The 19,517-nt window shown below is 35.3% G+C and overlaps 1 protein-coding gene across 1 annotated transcript in view; it reads left to right on the forward strand.

Moving 5' to 3' along the window:
- Positions 1 to 15,703, forward strand: part of LOC149566996 (uncharacterized) — a 67,862-nt gene extending 52,159 nt beyond the window's left edge. The window contains exons 4-9 of the mRNA XM_089820204.1: positions 1,688 to 1,747; positions 2,052 to 2,210; positions 2,351 to 2,497; positions 14,840 to 15,054; positions 15,144 to 15,252; positions 15,376 to 15,703. Of these exons, the coding sequence (XP_089676330.1) occupies positions 1,688 to 1,747; positions 2,052 to 2,210; positions 2,351 to 2,497; positions 14,840 to 15,054; positions 15,144 to 15,252; positions 15,376 to 15,465 (780 nt within the window). The 3' untranslated portion in view covers positions 15,466 to 15,703. The remainder of the gene's footprint in view (positions 1 to 1,687; positions 1,748 to 2,051; positions 2,211 to 2,350; positions 2,498 to 14,839; positions 15,055 to 15,143; positions 15,253 to 15,375) is intronic.
- The last annotated feature ends 3,814 nt before the right edge of the window (positions 15,704 to 19,517 follow it).

Here is a 19,517-nt window from a genome sequence, read left to right on the forward strand (position 1 = left end):
CTTTGTACAACCAGGAGAGATTAATAATAACTCATAAAATCAACCTATCATGAAGAGAAATATAGAGATCAATGCTAAAAGCATAAAAAAAATCATGACCAATAATCAAAGATTTGAACATAGAACACATATCTCTTTGTAGTCTAATCTCAACATGCACACAAATATGGATCAATACACAATGATCTATTCGACATTTATGTAATGCATTAAGACTTAAATACAAAACATAGTTTATTTATTTTTTACTTTTTATTTGTAGTTGGCTACATCCAACAAGACATGATACTTAGGATAGATTCGTTCTTAGTAGATGATACATATTCAATAGGATATGTGATAATCTGTGAAAAATGTAACTTTGGCTTTGTTGACATTGTAGCCCTTTACAAGCGCATAAGTGTTTGTACATAATCTTCTTTGAGTGTTAGCCATAGTAACACGGGGACGCGTCCCCCCCCTTTTTGCCCAACGTCTCGGAGACTTCAACGCACCGGAGACTTGGGGACTCCGTCTCCCCGTCCCCAGCGGTGCCACTAGATTCCACCACCTCTACCGAGGATGGGGGACATCCTGCTATTCACTATTTGCAAATTCAACTATTTATGTTTAATGTTCGATGTTCCAATTCAATGCAATGTTTCAAGTATTCACTCTTTCACATCTTTACATCCTATATTGCAATACATATTTTCATAACTAACATTTTTAAATACCATATGCATAGATATATACACCCCTCTTGTCCCCTGCCGCCGTCCCCCCACCGTCCCCCCGCCGTCCCCAAATTAAGGCCCCTCTGTCCCCCCGTCCCGGAAACTTGTCCCCCCGTTTCGCCGTCCCCCTGTCCCCCAGGGTGGTGTAACTATGGTGTTAGCAAAATGATGGAAAATACAATACTTACATGAATGCTAGGAGATATGGATTTCAAATGAGCTGCATTGACAATAGTGAATTGTGAGGACCAGTAAACCCATTGAAATGGTATAGAATCCAATCTTCCATCCATTTTCTAGGCATATAGAAATGCATCCTCATTATATCAGAAAACTATTCAGAAGAAAGAGAGCAAATTTAGCTTATTGCTTGATAAAATCAAGCCACATGTCTTCATAGAAGAACCCATTAAGATAAACTAAGGATAAAAGAGTAATGTTGATGTGTGACAAAAAAGAACATTAGAAGAGCGGTGTTAGGAGCACCTTATGTTTAGTTTAGACATACAATAAAGTGTAATGAATTTAATTTGTTTGTTATATGCAAATTATTAAAATTTACTTAAAAGGGTCTCTTTCCAACCATATTGCCTACCTTCACGATTAAAATGCTTTTGCAATTTTTTTCCGTATGTTAGTGGCATATGTTTGTTCATGGCCCATTTGTTTTCTCCTATGTGCCTTCTTTTAACATCTTTTCACTTTATCACCAGGAAAAAAGGCTCATAGTAGTTTGCTCATGATTTGTCTAAGACTTTGATTCATGTAATAAAATGTTTACTCCATTGTTCAATTTCTTGATGGACAGAAATTTTAATTCAAGTTCAGGGATACACAATTTTTCTTAATTTTTTTATGCATCTTACAATACATTCTCTTGAGCCAAGTTCAATGTTGGAATTTCTAAACAATTCTTGATATATTGTGAGTAAAATTTTATATTAATTTCTCTTTATTGTTTTGGAGGACAGGTAACTAACATACCATGTGGTACAAAGGGTGGAGTGATGATTTACTTCGAAAAGATTGAGGTTTGTGGAAGTATTTTAGTTCTAATGTAATACAGTTGTGCCATCTATCATTTTCCTGATATCATTTAATTATGAAATTATCGAGGAATTTAAATGCTTACATTCTATCTTAGAAAAGTATCCTATTTGTTATGGCCTCAAATCAGGCAGTGATATATGCACTTAGCAAATATGAAAGAGGTCCACCTTCTGATGTGTACTCAGTTTGGGTTGGATAAATTGCCCGTCCTGATCAATGCACACTAAGTATTAATCAGTTTAAATTTTTTATTCTTATTTTAAAAGATGGTACGAATTTGTGCAGGTAGTGAACCGTCTTCGAAAGGAATATGTTTATGAGACATTACTAAATTATGGTGTGAAATATGACAAGACTTGGATATATGACAAAATACATCATGAAATCAATCAATTTTGCAGTGCCCACTCTCTGCAGGAAGTGTATACTGACATGTTTGACCAGGCAAGTTCAATTGGCAAGGCCACATGGAGATCCTTATTGTTGGTTTGAGTTGACTAGAGCAGGGTTATGATGCTTTTTCAGGTAGGCATCAATGTTGCAGTAGAATATTGAGACAATATGTGGTTTTTTCATTTGAACAGATTGATGAGAAAATGAAAGAAGCAATTCAGGCTGATTGTACACGCTATGCCCCTGGCATTGAGATTATTGGTGTGAGAGTGACAAAACCAACAATACCGGCAAGCATTGCTCGAAATTATGAACAAATGGAGGAAGAACGCACAAAAGTATGAATTTTAAATGCAGTAAAGAAATAGTTAGATTTATAGCTCATCTGCTTTCTTTAATATATATGCATTGATGAGTTACAAAAGATTGGTCCAGAGGTCTAAATTATATTTGTGTAATGCGATGAGCCCAAATATTCACTAGCAGTTATATTCCTTGTATTTGGAACATTACATAGAAGAGCAAAATTATAGAAGTTCTTTATAGGAAGACCATATAAGAGAAAAATGTAAGTCTTCTAGGGAAACTGAATGAGGGCAAAGCACCTGCTTATCTCAGGAAGAAGGACAAAAGATAAGGGCATGCAAAGTTTTATTTAAAAAGTTTCTGCTGAGGCTAAAGAGTATTTTAGGTGAAAAATGTAAGTAGAGCCATGCAAAGGTCAAAACTTTCATTAAGAAATGGTAAAAACTAAATCAAGACTAACGCCAAAGATTCTTGTAGGAGAGTGATGCGAAGTTTGTTTGGCAGAAAACCTATGTATAGTTGCATGTGTATATCTGGGAGAGGTGTATATTTACTGTTTTTACTTTTTATAATGGTTATTGTCTAAGGAAAAATTTCGTGGTCTAGCTGACCCATTAGTTCAGACATTGAAGAATATTCACAATTGAGAATGACTTATTTGAGAAGCAGTTCTGCCTAGTTTTACTGGAGCAGAATTTTGTTGCCTTGTACATTGCAAAGTTCATTTAACAATTCAATGTAATATGTTATTTGAGTTAATTATCTATCAAAATATACTTATGTACAAGTTATTGAACAATGAAAAAGCTGAATATTAGTATATTTATATCATATTTAAAATTCAAATATAAATGGCTCAGGGCCCAATGCCTCTAGTCATCTCCAAAGTCTACATCAAACTTTTCATCCCTTAAATTGTTGAATCTCTCAAGGTCAAGGTCCTCCAAAATCCAAACCAGTGCATATTTGGCCTCTACTAGTGTCAAAACTCCTCTTGGAGAAGATCCTAAAGAGTGCTTATAAAGTGTGATAGTTGCAAATAAATGTCTACTCATCTAGAGCATCATAAACTATCTCTTTGGCCCAACCAATTTTATTCGTGTGTTGAGTGTATTATTCATGTCCTTCACACAAGTCCAACAAATATGCTTTTAGGCCACCTCAATCAATTTCCTTGCAACCTTGCATATGTATGCCACATCTGTTACTACTTGTACCGCATTATTTTGGCCCAATCTCCTCAATAGCATTTGCAAGGATTGAAACTATGCATCCATGCAGCGCTCTGAACAATCAATAACCGTAAGGAAGTGAGGGCCCTTTGTATGTATGGCTATGATGTTTATGAGTGGACAATAATTAAACTTGGAATATCTCTTATCCTATATTGTTCTCTTCAATTTTGCCCCCTTGGTACCAAATTCGATGGTCTTGCTGACTCAGCTGTACTTTTGAGTTTCAAATTCTACCCTCATAGGCTCTTGCTGATTCTGTTCACCACTCATGCTTTGAGAAGTAGAAATCATAGAGGTGCTGCAATTAATGAAATTAAACCATCATAAACTGTGTTCCACAGTGTTACGTGGACGAGGACAGGAGGGGGCACTTTTTTGGGACATTTCCTAGAGGGCCATTTTAGGGGATGGCATTTTTTTTCTCAAAATATATTAATATATTATAGAGAGGGTGGGAAGAGAGAGAGATGCATCCATGACTGATAACAACGATATCAAGATGTAAATAATTCATGAGAGAACTAGTATATCAGCATAATAAATTTCAATAAGTTTTATAACAGTAATCTCAAACATCAAAATACCATGGTCTATCAATATCCAAAAGTCTCAAACATGTATTCTGAAGTCCTAAACATCAAAATACAAGTCTCTGAAACTAAGCCTCATTTGTGCTATCAATATCCAAAGACTCCTAACCATTTGAGTCAGTGTCACCCTCTGGTAGAAGTGGATCATCCAATGGTAGCCACTAATGGTCAGCGCCGATCAGCAAATATTTTTAAAGCAAATAAAGTACAATCTTAGAAGGACTCAGAAAATTAAACCATTGTAACTTTTAATGTGTATTTCATTCAATATATTTTGATTCTGATACATTCTAGCTGTTTTGATTCTCATATATTTGATATTTGAATATATTGTTTTGATCCTCACACAGAGGTATAGATGCAAAAATAGAAATAAAGTCACTTGTTGTTTGACACCCAGGGGCATTCCCATCCATTTGGGGATGCCTAGCTGTTTCTTGGGATGTTCTTGGTGTTTCAGATGGTTGAGCAGGTTCGGGGACAAGAGAGAGAGTCCACAATTTGTCCTGCCATCCCCAAAATGGCTAGGGGACGGGTATCTCAGGTTTTGGGGCAGGGGATGCTCCGTGTTTCATAGATTATAAACCATACATGTCATAATGTCATTAAATTATGCACGGACTCAGGAGAAGGATTTTCATTTGCTTTTTATCACTTTTGGTTGCCTGAAGCAGAAAAACAGAGGATACACTGGAGACAAAATCCTAATTTGAATAGTATTAAATATTTAAATCTTAATCAGCTATTTAATAGTTTGTCAAAATTTGCAAATAATTTTATTTTAATAAACAGATAAATAAAAATCAAACATTGCTGTTAAATACTAAAATCCCTAAATGTTGTTTTTAGGATTTTTTAACTGCTGGTTTTCAACGTGCCTTGAAACAACAACTTATAATCATATATGATTATATGTGAATTCCTTGGATATTGTAATTTAAAACAAAACAATTTTTCTTTTACATAATTTTTGGTTTCAGAATTAGTGATTATGAAGGGTCATGGCTCACCTTGAGGATAGAGGGCTACCAACATGATTGATGTTTTGAACCTTGAACACTTAGCACTTACTCTTCTTCTTGCTATGTTCTCCCTCTTGCCAATGCTCCCTCTCTTGTTGTGTAGCTTGTAACATTGCTTAATGCTTCTATGCTTTAATGGTGATTTGGAGTTAGTGTGAAGTGTATTTTTAGTTTTTTTGGAATGCTTAGGGACTCGGAGTGGGGTGTGCGCATAAATTTGTAGGTTTAGAGTTTGGGGGCATGAACATCAAGAAAAGTGCTTCTCATTTTTTTTGGATGTGTTTGGTAGAGGGGATGAGCAACAATTTTAGAAATGCACGAAAGATGATTAGGGTTTTCTTGAAGTCCTAGGGACATCTAGAATTCCCCACAGCATTTCCAACAGGGGAGACATTCTAGGTATGTCTCGTCCATTGGTAATGATTGGGGGATGGGGAGGTGTAGTGTTGGGACATTTCCCAGAGCTCCTCAAGTCTTAGGGTGTTCTTGTAATTTTTCTAGGGGAACTTGTGGCCTTGGAATACTTGTTTTTAATGGTGACAACGTCATTATTTATCAGATTTTTTCTTTTTAAATATTACATTTCAAAATCTAGAGTAATTTGTCTTTCCCAAGTTTATAGATTTCATCATCAAAGATTTGAGTGGTATCAGGGTTGTGATATCTGAGGTATTTTAAGATAAAAACAGATGTCTAGAATGAACTCGGATTAAGAAAGGGATCAAAAAGCCTGCAAAATGTTGCTGAGAAAAGTTTTAAGCATTTTAGTTAAGAATATGTTTAATGTGAGGAGCGATTTGAAGAAAAAGTCATAATCCGTGAAATACTATTGCTCAACATTAACAACAGTTCCTCTTCTCTCCACCATTCATGTGACTGAAATATTCAAAAGTGAATGCTAAACACAGTATGACTATAAGAGCTTATGGGAAATTTTGGATCTTTCGATGATGAAGACAAATTAAATTCTGATTTCTGTAGGTCCTGTTAGATGAGAAGACATAAGGAAGAAGAATAGTCTAGTTTTAAGCAATAATCACATATACTTAAAACTGACATTCCTAGATTTGGTGGATCAGTGAAAATGGAACCATGGGTATAGATTTATAAATTTGATTCTTTAATGTTAGGCTGGGTGACTGATCTGGCAAAAATTCAGTTTGTATTGCTACACCTGAGGGAATTATTTTTTATTGGGTGTATCTTCATGCTTTGGACTATTATAAAGTTGTAGGATTAGAGTTTGGGGGCATGAACATCAAGAAAAGTCTTTCTTAATTTCTTTTGGAGGGGTTTGGTACAGGGGATGAGGCACAATTTTGGAAATGCTTGAAAGATGTTTGGGGTTTTTCTTAAAAGTCCTCACAAGATTCCCAATAGGGGAGACATTCTTGTTGATGAAATGGCATCAGTTGGATTATATTTGATTTGATGGATATATGTTGATATCCTTAAATATGTCATTCCAAGAATATCATATTGAGATGATATCTCTCTACATGCTTGAGAGCATAATGTGTTCTATAACAATCCTCCCTAGCTAAGAGGGAGTGTTAATGTTGTAGCTTTAATCAAATTGAATTGATCTAGAGGTAATCCCCAATTGTTATTGGTTAGACAATATTGCATTTGATTAATCATCACACACACACACACAGACACACACACACACACGTTGTTAATAATGCCTAATGGAAATTAACTTACCATTACCAATATTAATTAACATAAAAACATGTCTTTCCATGAGACATGTCTCTTCTACTCCTATATATATGCAATTGGATCTGCATTTGGAACACACAAAACTAATGAGTAGTGCCATTATATATGCAGTGATCTTGAAAACCCAACATGGTATCAGAGCTAGGCTTCAAATATAGGAAAGAAGGCATTCGTTTTGTTTCCAAAACAGATTAAAAATAAACTTTAAATACATTTTGTTTTCAGGAAAAGCAAAGGGTTTCTTTTCTGTGAATGAATGAAAGGATGATCAAATATAGACTGTGAAACAAAAGGAAACAAAGCACATAGTTTGGTTGACCATCAGAGTGGCTCAATAGCCGAGATCACTGTTATCACATTACCATTGTAGCTAGCCAACAATCAAATAAAGAAGTTGAAAAGAAAGCAAAAGCATTGCACGCCAATCGAATGATAACCCAGCCTTGGAAGCAGTGTCCTGGATATCTCAGGGATGAGATTGAGTGGGGCGTGGCAGAGTGTGTGCAAAATAAGGAACCAATTAAAATAGATTCCAGTCAACACATTTTTTGATAGCCAACTCAATGTTTAAGATGGGAGATTGAATGTGACTTGGAGAAATGAAGGAGAATATTGGAAATTATATTGGAGATATTTTCAAAAGGCCGGGGATCTTGGAATTACAAGACGGAGGAGGATGCATATCGTTGGGAGGTAATAAATACATCCAAACACCCAACGTAACTGAACAATAAAGAAATAAATAGCAGATAGTGATGTGTTTGAGGTACATGATTCACATTAAGGTCAACTACATCAACATTGAAGACCCACAGTTCCACCCCAATACATCGCATATGGGAACATCACATGGCATCAAACTCAATTAATTAAAAGGCGATTTAATGCTAAATTGCCATGAGAGATGGTTGAAGAATTATAAAATGCACCTTTGCAAAGAGTGTCAACACAGATAGTATGAAACTGAATAAAGGGACTACACAAAACACAATGAAACAAAGGCTGCTAGGTTGGGGAGACATACCAAGAAGAAAACATAATTGAAGTCTATAGCAATTATGAAGTGACGATACTATAACATCTAGTTTTATAAACGACGAAGCCTCCATAAGTTAATTTGAATCCTACAAATAAGGAAATAGAGGAGTACTTAAGAAAATTCAAAACATATCAATTTTCATTTGTGTTGCTATGTAGAAACCTATGCAATGTCATCTTTGACTATAAGTTATTGGCACCGTGGAAGCACAACCTACAGTAGGGGTTTGAAAAGTTAGTCATGAACTTCACCTGAACAAAAATCATGATGGTGTGCATATAGAATAAGGAGTGCTTCACACGAGCCATGGGAAATAGCAAGAATATTCCAAGAATGTTTTCATGACCCTAGCATGGAATCGCAAGGATATTGTACATTCTCCACAGCACATACACAATGGTTCTCTCAGAGCGACATTGCAATCTGAGGAATCAAGAGGGGGATTCAGATAAAGTTCTAATAAGGAATATCGTTCAGTAACTTCTTTACTTAAACTAGAGTGAATCATCCAAGTTGGCAATGATGGGAAGACAAATCGGAGGAGGAATCAAAGATGGTTAGAGGAGAACACCATCATATGGGAGTATACATACAATTATCTGCTAGTTATGCACATATAATAGGCTCATATGTTGGGTACATTCTAAATTGCATGGAAAATAACACTTTGCACAAGATGAGGCCTTCTATATTTAGAATGGATCCATATCTTACACATATATTCATCGAAAGATATTATCCCATCGAATTGCATCTCACAGTTGAGGACTTAGAAATAAACCTCTCATTGTTAAGTTTACATAGTTGTTGATGTTTGTAGCATTGATCAAATAAATAATATTGATCTTAATAATTATGAGAAATGATTTATTATATATAAATATATATCTATATAATAATTGATATTATTACATATTGATATATATATTTATATATATGAAGTTAGAATTAAAATAATTCTCATATTAACTAAATAGTTAAATTGATAAATTAATTAACGAATGGACATGTCCCTTGTATTTATCATGTATAAATATTTGAAAACTATGCACTTGGAAAACACATACAACAACAGTGTCATTACATTTGCATTTGATCTCTCAAACTTAACATGGTATCAGAGCATTAAGTTTAGAAATCTAAATCATGGAACATTGATTTGGTTCAGATAAAAGGAGAAGGATGTGACAGCAAATTCATAGATGGAGAAGATACATCTATATCAGCGGTAGGAGGAGGTTGAGAACAAAATTCCTTTCCTCTATTCAAACATCGATGATTGCAGTAGATGATTAGTAAGTGGAAGTTTTTTGAACTATGAGTTGTCTACATCCAATAAATACCAGTTTGAAACCCTTGAATCGGCAAAGATTCCTCCACTCTTCAATACCAATAAACATCGAAGAGATTACACTTAACAATTCGATGGAGAGAAAGATAAGACTTGGTAGAAGATGGATGTCGCAGAGATTATTGTAATTGTGTATCTGCAGATGGATTGATCTCGGGATGGGTTGCATGAACTAAATGTTTGCTCGCTAGAGGCTTGATCAATTTCCTATGGTGAGAATATTACTTTGTAGACTTGTATGGGGACACTAGCGATGCTTATGACTACCTAATGGCTATGCCGAATTGGTCACCAAGTTTATTCTCTCACATTTGCATCCGACTCATGAAAACTCCATGAAAGGTGCTAATGCAAACAATTTCTCTTGTAGAGTAAGTTATAGATGGATGTTTTCGAAGTGTCGGAGGATTCTATTCTATCCTGTGTCATTGCTCATGGTAAAGAGATGCGAATGCAACATGGGCATAGCCCATTTCCCCTAACAAACCCTTCACCCATGCGTGAGATGGACTCCACTAAGGGGCCTTACCCGTGGTCTTTCAGCACTAAACAAAACACCGTGAGGAATATGATTGGCACGCTGGATTATATTCGTTGTCATGGCAACACAAAGACACCATGGGCTTTGTCCCATTTGTTCCAAAGGAACTTGGCTACTTATGGTAGTATCGATGGAGTCACACATTCCCAGACTTGTGCTTTCTCCCATGGCAGAAATATAATCAGCAGCTCCTCTGATAATTAGTCTGGGGTTCTGATCCAGGCATATGATGGCAAAGTGATGGCAGTTAGAGTGACAAGCAAGCCACAACAAGGCGGTTTTCCTGGAGGTGGTCAACCTCCAATTTTTGGGTTCATATCCATCTGTTGTAGGCTATCACTTTGAACAACTCCCACTGAGGCGACTAGTTCCAAATTCAGTGCTAGGCAATCAAATGAGTCCACTAGTTGCATGTGGTGTCAAGTAAGGAAACAATCCAGCTATAGTAGTTTCTTTTGATGCTGATTGGGAACGAATGGATGAGAGAACTCAACCTGACCTTATTGTCATTCAGAAATAAGTAATACAAATCTGAAACGGCCAGGCCAAGAATGAGCAATCACCGTCAATCATAAGATGAACTCATCAGCGATGACGATGATAGTTGAAAGGATTTGAAAGAAATATCTTTGATTATCAATAAGTAATTGTGAAAGATAAATATGACATGACTAAGGTACCTAGGTAACTTGGGCTGGTGTAACACTAGTTGCTAATTGCAGATTACAAGTTGAAAGAAGCAAAACAAAGGTATAAAGATTCATCAAGTGGATCTATATTTTCTTTGCTGAATGGAATCGATCAAAGAATAGGACGAGTCTTTAGTATTCTCGAGTGGCTTATAGAGAAGTTGCAAATAATTTTCTTCTGATAATGGATGCATAGGGAGAATAGATAATCATCAGAATATAATCTATCAGTGGATGATAGAGTCAAAGTGACAAATATTCAATGAAGGACGAAAATTGATTCATGTGTTATGTTTCCTATATGGGCTCACCTTATGAAAAGGAAATGTTTGAAACATAAGGACAGAAGCATATGGAATTTAGATTCAGAGGGAGTCTAGCATCTTCAAAGAGGTCAAAATGTTGATAACTTGAGCTTCAGAGGGAGCAGATGGGTTTAGTCAACTTGTGACAATCTCAATCATGGTGATTGAGAGGGAGTTTCACTGTTGAAGGTGAAATTCTTATGAGGTAAACTTTATTTAATTGATTATTATACCAATGAAATCATTTAATGCCTTATGGGCCCTGTGGTAATCATGCGGAAGTGACGACTTCCATATGATTATCACTTGTATTTGTTGATGTTATTAGAAGATGACGATCTTACAATAACCTAATCTTCTATCATGATAGACATCGTGCGATGGCTGGAACAAATCAAGATAGATGATTTCCAGAATGGTGGATTCAGTTCCTTAAACAAACCATGACCTTCCAGATTGTGATAGACATTGTATGATGGCTGAAACTGATCACATTAGATTATGAATGTTCCTATGGTAAGTACACATAACCTTTGAACACTTTTGAGTTATGGTGAATATCATGAGACTTGATATTCTTGATCAAACCATATCTCTGATATCATATTGAGATGATATCTAAAACTGGGTATCACGTGTTAGGTGATTCCTCATATCGTGGAATTAGGTGATATGTAAAACTAGGTATCACCTGTTAGGTGTTCCTCATATCACTGTGTTAGGTGATATGTAAAACTAGGTATCACCTGTTTGGTGATTCCTCATATCACGTGTTAGGTGATATGTAAAACTGGGTATCATGTGTTAGGTGATTCCTCATATCACGTGTTAGGTGATATGTAAAACTTTGTATCATGTGTTAGTTGATTCCTCATATCACCTAACATGTGTTAGGTGATATGTAAAACTGTGTATCACATGTTAGTTGATTCCTCATATCATGTGTTAGGTGATTCCTCATATCACATGTTTGGTGATATGTAAAACTCTGTATCATGTGTTAGGTAATTCCAAGATATGTAATATGTTTATATCATTTATCTTCCCTAGCTAAGAGGGAGTGTTGATGTTTGTAGCAACAATCGGATAAATAATATTGACTATATAATTATTATGAGAAATGATTTATTATATATAAATATTTATCTATATAATAATTGATATTATTACATATTGATATATATATTTATATATATGAAGTTAGAATTAAAATAATTCTCATATTAACTAAATAGTTAAATTGATAAATTAAATTAATCAAGGGACATGTCCCTTCTTGTCTTTATCATGTATAAATATTTGAGAACTATGCACTTGGAAAACACATACAACAGCACTGTCATTACATTTGCATTTGATCTCTCAAACTTAACAATAGTGAATCCCTATTTTCAGATTTAAACAATTTAGGCAGAGATATAGAATCAAAACACAATCTAGGCATAATAAGAAAGAGGCGTCTGCACTTATTTTACATCATATAACGCATGAGCATATTCTAGGAGCCGACTTACAAGGGATAGACTCTTCAAGAAATTTATATTCTCACTCTTGGGAGATCTAAGAAGTTCTTGAAGATATAGACATCACTTGCTCCTCACACAGAGTCAAGTATATTGAAGAAACACATGACTACACGTATATGTCACAAGGACAATTACAGTTGCAAGGCGGGCGACTACAAAGAAGGAAATTATGCTCGATGATTATTTACCCCCAGTTTAAAAGGAGCATTGGATCTGGTCTATCTGAGTAAATTGCCTCTTCGCATAATCAGTGGTACATGGTCTTCAGTTTGCTCTTGAATGGATGGTTTGCTCTTGAATGGACGGCCAATTATTGCATAATTACAGGTTCATATCAGGCACTTCCATATCATGTAGATTGTACACTACAAGCAAAACTGCATCGCAGTGAAACTACAACACACATCGCGAGTTACATATGGAGCAAGAGCAGCAATATTGCTATAAAGAATAATTGGAGACACTGCATACTTATAAGGTGTAACCATATACAAGGTCAATAGCACTAAGAAATGTAACGATGGAATCATAAAATCATTGGAATTTCAGAGCGACATCTACGAGGAATCAGCAATCTATAAAACCAGTATAGAAGTGTTTTCTGTCAGAATCGCTTGGAGTTGCAACTTGAATAGTAATTATACTTCTCCGTTTGAATAGAATCTGCAACCATATAGCTCAGTGCTAGTAGGAAGAAATTTGATATAGAGAAGGAATACAATCTACAATCAACCATTTCATGCAAATTGTAATCAGTTGTTTCTGATTTTTACCTTCATCCATATTTAGATCATTCCCACTAAGCAGTAGTCTAACTAAGGTAATCGGTTGTATATTCTAAAAAGACATATCATCAATCTGAAACAACAAGCATATCTAAATAAGGATCGAAGATTAAATTTGACTCATCCATCTAAAGACAACCTGTAGATCAAACTCATGGCGATTCATATGGTTGGTTGGTTGGTTAAATATTGGAAGCTGAAAATTATGTACGAGGATTGGAGGATGCTTACCAGATTTTAGATTTGATGAAGAGTTTGCATGACAATCAAAGTTGATGATACATACAACTTATTGAAAGAAATGTTCTGACTCTATAAAATTGAATGAGTGGGAATTTTATATTGTGTGGGGTATAATAATAACCAATGATCCATTCCCACTTGAACCATCTTTAGAGGGCGAATGCCAGGGAAAGGACACCATCAGAGTCTCAAATTTGAATTATCCCTTGATTTAATGCATATGGGCCTTCATTGGAGTCTCTCACTTGTATGAATAAAGAGCCATTTGCCTTGATGTACTCTTGTTCCATTCCTTGGTCTACAGTGATATTGTTGAGTGATAACATCGAGGACTATGAAATAAAGACAAGACAAGGAGCTCTTCCATTGAGATGGAGCAAGCTGCGATGGAATTTTGTTTGATTTGTCATTTAGATGATCTTATGATAGTAGTCCAAGAGTGAGTAACTAGAGGATCTCCAAGTTGAGAACCAGTTTCCCTTGATGGGGGTTTAATCCATATCATATTACTCTTAAATTACTTGCAATTAATTGTGCCCCAATGCATTTCCCAAGTCTTTCTCGAGTAGTCAAAAAGTATTTGTCCCTTGCCCCTCTGTATTATTTTTTAGTTTATGTCCAGGTTAGAACATTATAATTTAATTTGATATACTGTGAATTGGCTTGCTATAGAAAATTTGAAACTTGAGCCTTTTAAAGAAAATTTATATCCTTACAAGAGGTTAGATAAAAATATACAGCATTGCTTGAGGACCAGCCCTTCGTTTTGTGTAGAAATAATCTGAGATAAATGTCTACTATTGCATCTTAGAGATTTCTTTTATGCAGTGCTTGTCTAAATAATAGTTTAGTACAACGTTAGGATGTTATAATTTTATTTTTGTTTACTGTGAACAGATTTGCTTTAGAAATTCTAGACTGTGGTGAACTTTCTAGAGAAAATTAATACCCTAACGATAGTTTAGATAAAAATACTCAGGATTGCACCTAACTAGGTCATGATCATATAGCAAAGTCAATTATTTAGACCATCCCTTCATTTTGTGTATAAAATTTAAATCACCCTAGATAAAATTATACTCGTGTTTTTTTTAAATTTCTTCTAGGCAGTGTTGGTGTTTTAGATTCTATCAAGCAATACTTCCTGGTATATTTTTTCATTTTTCTTCACTCATAAAATTCAAGCATTCTTTTAATTTCTAAATTATGGTATCTCTGAACGTACTTGAGCTTACCAAATATTCTAATTGTTCTTGTGTTTTTAGTTAGAAATGAAGATATATGGCTAAGTTCTCACAATATCTGCATCTGTCACAATTCAAGGTTTTAATAGCAATTGAGAGACAAAAGGTAGTGGAAAAGGAGGCTGAAACACAAAAGAAAATGGCTGTTACAGAAGCTGAGAAAAACTCACATGTCAGCAAGATTCTAATGGAGCAAAGACTGATGGAGAAAGAGAGTATAAAGCGGCAACAACAGCTTGAGAATGAAATGTACTTGGCTCGTGAAAAAAGTCATGCAGATTCCAACTATTACAGGCAGGCTGCCTAACTCTTACCTTTTGAGAATCTCACACATATATTCATTCGCTTATCAATCTTGAGCATTGGGACGGTTTTCCTTTCAGGGTCTTGAAGGAAGCTGAAGCAAACAAACTAAAACTTACTCCGGAATATTTGGAACTGAAGTTTATTGAGGCCATTGCAAATAACTCTAAAATGTTTTTTGGAGAAAAGGTATAAATTTCCGTAACCTCTACCAATATTATCATTTTCATTCTACACCTTTTTACTTAATTTGTCAACATTTGACAACATAAAGGCTGCTTTCTCACTTAAAACCATCTAATTCTTATACAGGTGCCAAACATGGTTATTGATCAGAGACTATTAGGAAACTTTATGTCACACGTTGCAAAACAGAAAAAACCAGAATTGCAAGAAGAATAAACAAATTTGGGGAGAAATAATGTTTATGTGGAACTGTACTCTATCAGTGGAACTTTCTAATGGCTTCTGCATGAAATTTTGCTGGTAAATATGCTTGAGCTACAATTTGACTGCAACAGTGAATAGGTAAACCTAATTTGAAGATGTAAAATGTTTTCCCAAGACATGCCTTATCTCTTGCACATTAGAACACTGCATGTGATTCAAATATTTTTAAGTGCCATTTTTGAATCCTTAATCACAGAGCTCCTTTGGCTGTATGCATGCAATGCACAAGAGTTTAGAAGTCCAAATTAACAGGTATACAAAATCCAAAATATAAATTATACATAAAGAAGATAATGTCAAGTTTGTAATATTGAGTTATCCTAGACACGACATATCTAAAATTAAGTTGCATGCAAGACATAAAATGCACAAAATAAAGATGGAGAGGAGGTGCATATGTCCTGCATTAAACTCATATATGCCTTAAGAGCACATGGGGCAACTACCTGCTAGAGAAAATTTGAGGATAATGTTGCCAACTGATGAACTTTACTTAACACACTACATCCAAAACTAAGTTGCATAAAAAAACATAAAATGTCAAAAACAAAGATGGGATGGGGGCAACTGCATGATTCCCTCTTCAAATTCAAATATATATTCAAAGTACTCATGTTGCCCTTTGATGAATTTTTCTCACAATTTGTTGGTAATTCACTAATAAATCATAGCTATATCCTAAACCTACTAGGTTCTTGTGTATTAAGATTGAACTAGGAAAGTATTTTATATTGTCAGACTTAATTTCAAGATGTTTTGATGCCTGATATGATTTTGGCGTCACATGAGACTGAATTCAGAGATTTTCAAAATGCTTACATGAGAACCTTCTTATGCCTTATAAATCACCCCATCATCGACTTGCTCCCCTCTCTATGCAAATTTTGGGTGGTTGACAAAACTAATTGAAGGTTACATTAGATAAAATAAAATATATATGTTAGTTATAAATTAATCTTTGACATTTTTGTAAGGAGGTTGAAGGCTGGTTTCTTTGCAAATTTTAGTACTTAATGTGTATGATTATCAAAACAAAGAAGAGTTTGAAAGAGGACTTGGTAGAACAAGAAAATTGCATATTCTTGGCATCATGGAACCATATTTCTCTATGTATATCCAATGATGCCCCGAGTTTTCTAGACGAGCAGGACAAAGTACAATGGGATGAGTTTTCGCGATGACATTTTTTTTTTGCCAAGGTTGGGGACAGAAAAGGGGACAACTTAATATAACATAGGAAAAGCTCAAAATATATAGGGAATTTGCAAATATACATGACATTCATATGAAAATATGGATAAAGCATGCCATTTAAACGTTATAGAACATTAACATACAAGTTTACAACATTTCATTGTTCCAAAACATGTCGTGTTCAAATTCAAAAGCCATAATTATTTGTCAATATGATTTTTTGCATGTGATAAAAAAAAATGTAAATAAGTGCCTAACGCTAAGTGCAACCATATAGTTTCATGTTCAATAAATAAATCAAAATACTTAAAAAAAATAAAACACACTGCACCTATTTTGATTTAGCCAATTCTACATTAGAATCAAAGTCATCTAAATTATCCGTGTCATCATCATGGCTCACAGGAAGAAGGGCATCCTCATCTAACCCCAACCAAGCCTAGCGATGGCTCCTCATTAACTTGGGCCACATCTTCGGGATCAACATACCATTGCAATGGTGGAGTCTACCTATATTTTGGAGTCTGATGATCTTGAAGTCGAAGAGCACAATGCACCCTTCCTTGCTTCTTCGCAAGTCTAGAGGTAAGTCTTACTCTTGAAGGAGTGGATAAAATCACATGTAGACCAATTCTTCTTTGTAGCAAAGGAACTAGCAACTTGTGCAAGGAGATGAGTGACATGCACTTGCAACTGTGGTGTATCTCTTCCATGCCATGTCCACCACATAATAGGATCTTTATGTGCCTATATGACTCTGTCCAACCTTGTTTGTAGTTTACTCAACTTTGGGCCATTAAGTTTTTTGAAGTGAAGGAATTGTGCGTGAAATGTGGAAGTCTCCTACTCCGAAAACATCTTATCAATGGCTTGTGAGAATCCACCTAATACCTCTTGATTGCCACACAGAGGCAACTTTCCATCAAACCCTACATAGCATTTGGGATTTAGAGAGTAGGCTGCCATATAAAGTGGGGTATTCAATATGTTCCACCTCTACATCACAATGGGCCTAATATGCTCCTCATATAACCCCAAAGTAAGACCCCTACAACTATTTTTTTAATCTTCCTCAACATATTGTGAAATGTTTAATATATCTCTTCAATATTAAGAGAGCTGGTATCAACATATCTAATGACATCTACGATAAGGGGAGATGACATCACAAATATATCTTCAAAATCTAAACAAACAATTTGAAAGTATTAAATAATTGGAATTGGATTTTTTAATACAATGTAATAATCAACAATTTAAAGATTGATATTTATTTTAATTTTTTAAATAGAAGCAACTACTTACCTCATTGTGCTCCCCAACTATCATCAAGGATCTTTAGCTTGATCGATCTTCCTTCAACAAAGTTAGAATTAGACTATCATGTCTACTTTGGATTTACCACCATCAATTGTAGAGCCTCATGCACCTCAAGCATCCTCTCCATCAAGAGGTAGATGTGACATATCTATAATATAAATAAAATGAAGAAATAGAAAATCAAAACAAATGTAACAATTTTGTAAATAAATTTAAAATGAACTAATTCAAATTGGCATACCTTGTCTCAACTGATTTAAGGAGCTCCTCATTTGAGGACCTAAAAAGTGCAAGTGAGATGTGGTGGAACCAAATGAGTATATGAATCTATCTTAGCTTTTGAAACCACTTGCTTCACACAATCTACTTACCATTGTCTTTTAATGCATTGTTCAATGTATGAACACAAGGGGTCCAAAGATGTGCTTATCAGCACCCTCCTCCATCAATCTAGTTGATTTGCACATGTGTCGAATCTTTGATCACCTATACAACATTAGTAGGCCCGATCTCCTTTGTGACATCTTTCAAATGGTGAACTGAAACTTTGCAACCTTTCGCTTCCCGGGACAATCTATGACTTTTAGAAGATATGAACTAACAAAAGATGTGACAATGATATTAAGTGGATGATGTCTTACATCAGTCCACCCATCCATCATAGTAGAGTAGCCTGTTCTAATCCAAGTATGTTTCGTATCCTCAAACAACACATTAATCTTGGAGCATCATTATCTAGAAGGGTAGTCCATAGCTTATGATCACTAGGGAGTACATATGAGAGACCCATAGTGGCTAGATCTTTTATTATTTGTTTTAAGAAAAGGGGAACACGACACATGAAATGAGATGACATTAGATTTTTCTTTGAAGTGATGGATGACTATGTGGCTCCTCATTGTTATGCATTAAATGTATTTTCAATTATTTTTCCCTTTTCACCCACCTCCCTCTTTCCGCTTGTGTCAATAGCACTAGCACCAATAGTGGGTGAGAATGCCTTAGATGATTGTGCATCTGATAGAGGAGCTGTTGGACTCGGTAGTACATTTGAGGCTCTTTTTCGGCAACAAGACATTGATATTACGATGTTATGCTGTCGCACACCGGACAAAGAGGTGTCGAATCCAATCTGTTGCAAACGTTCGACGGTTGGTCTAGCTGTTGCAACTTCGACAACAAAAGCCGTCACAATTCACGGACAAGATGCCTAAAATGTGCAATGCACATGACGTCTCTGTTGATATTGCGACGACGACTCATCACCAGACTCAAAACAAATTTCATGCGCCTGTCTTCGGTCGACTTGAATTTGCGACTCCATTTTTGATGGCAATGCAATATACCAATGATTGGTCTATCATCGAAGGTGTTATCGGTTATACCACATCTATGTCGAAAATGATGTCGCAAATTCAAGTTGAGCGTCAATATTGCAACGACATGGATTTTTTTGAAAGCACTCAATTTGGATTGCGTGTTGCATGATC

Source organism: Cupressus sempervirens, chromosome 3 (genome assembly GCF_028749045.1).
Source record: "Cupressus sempervirens isolate cs-2001-9-10 chromosome 3, ASM2874904v1, whole genome shotgun sequence".
NCBI classification, from domain to species: Eukaryota; Viridiplantae; Streptophyta; class Pinopsida; order Cupressales; family Cupressaceae; genus Cupressus; species Cupressus sempervirens.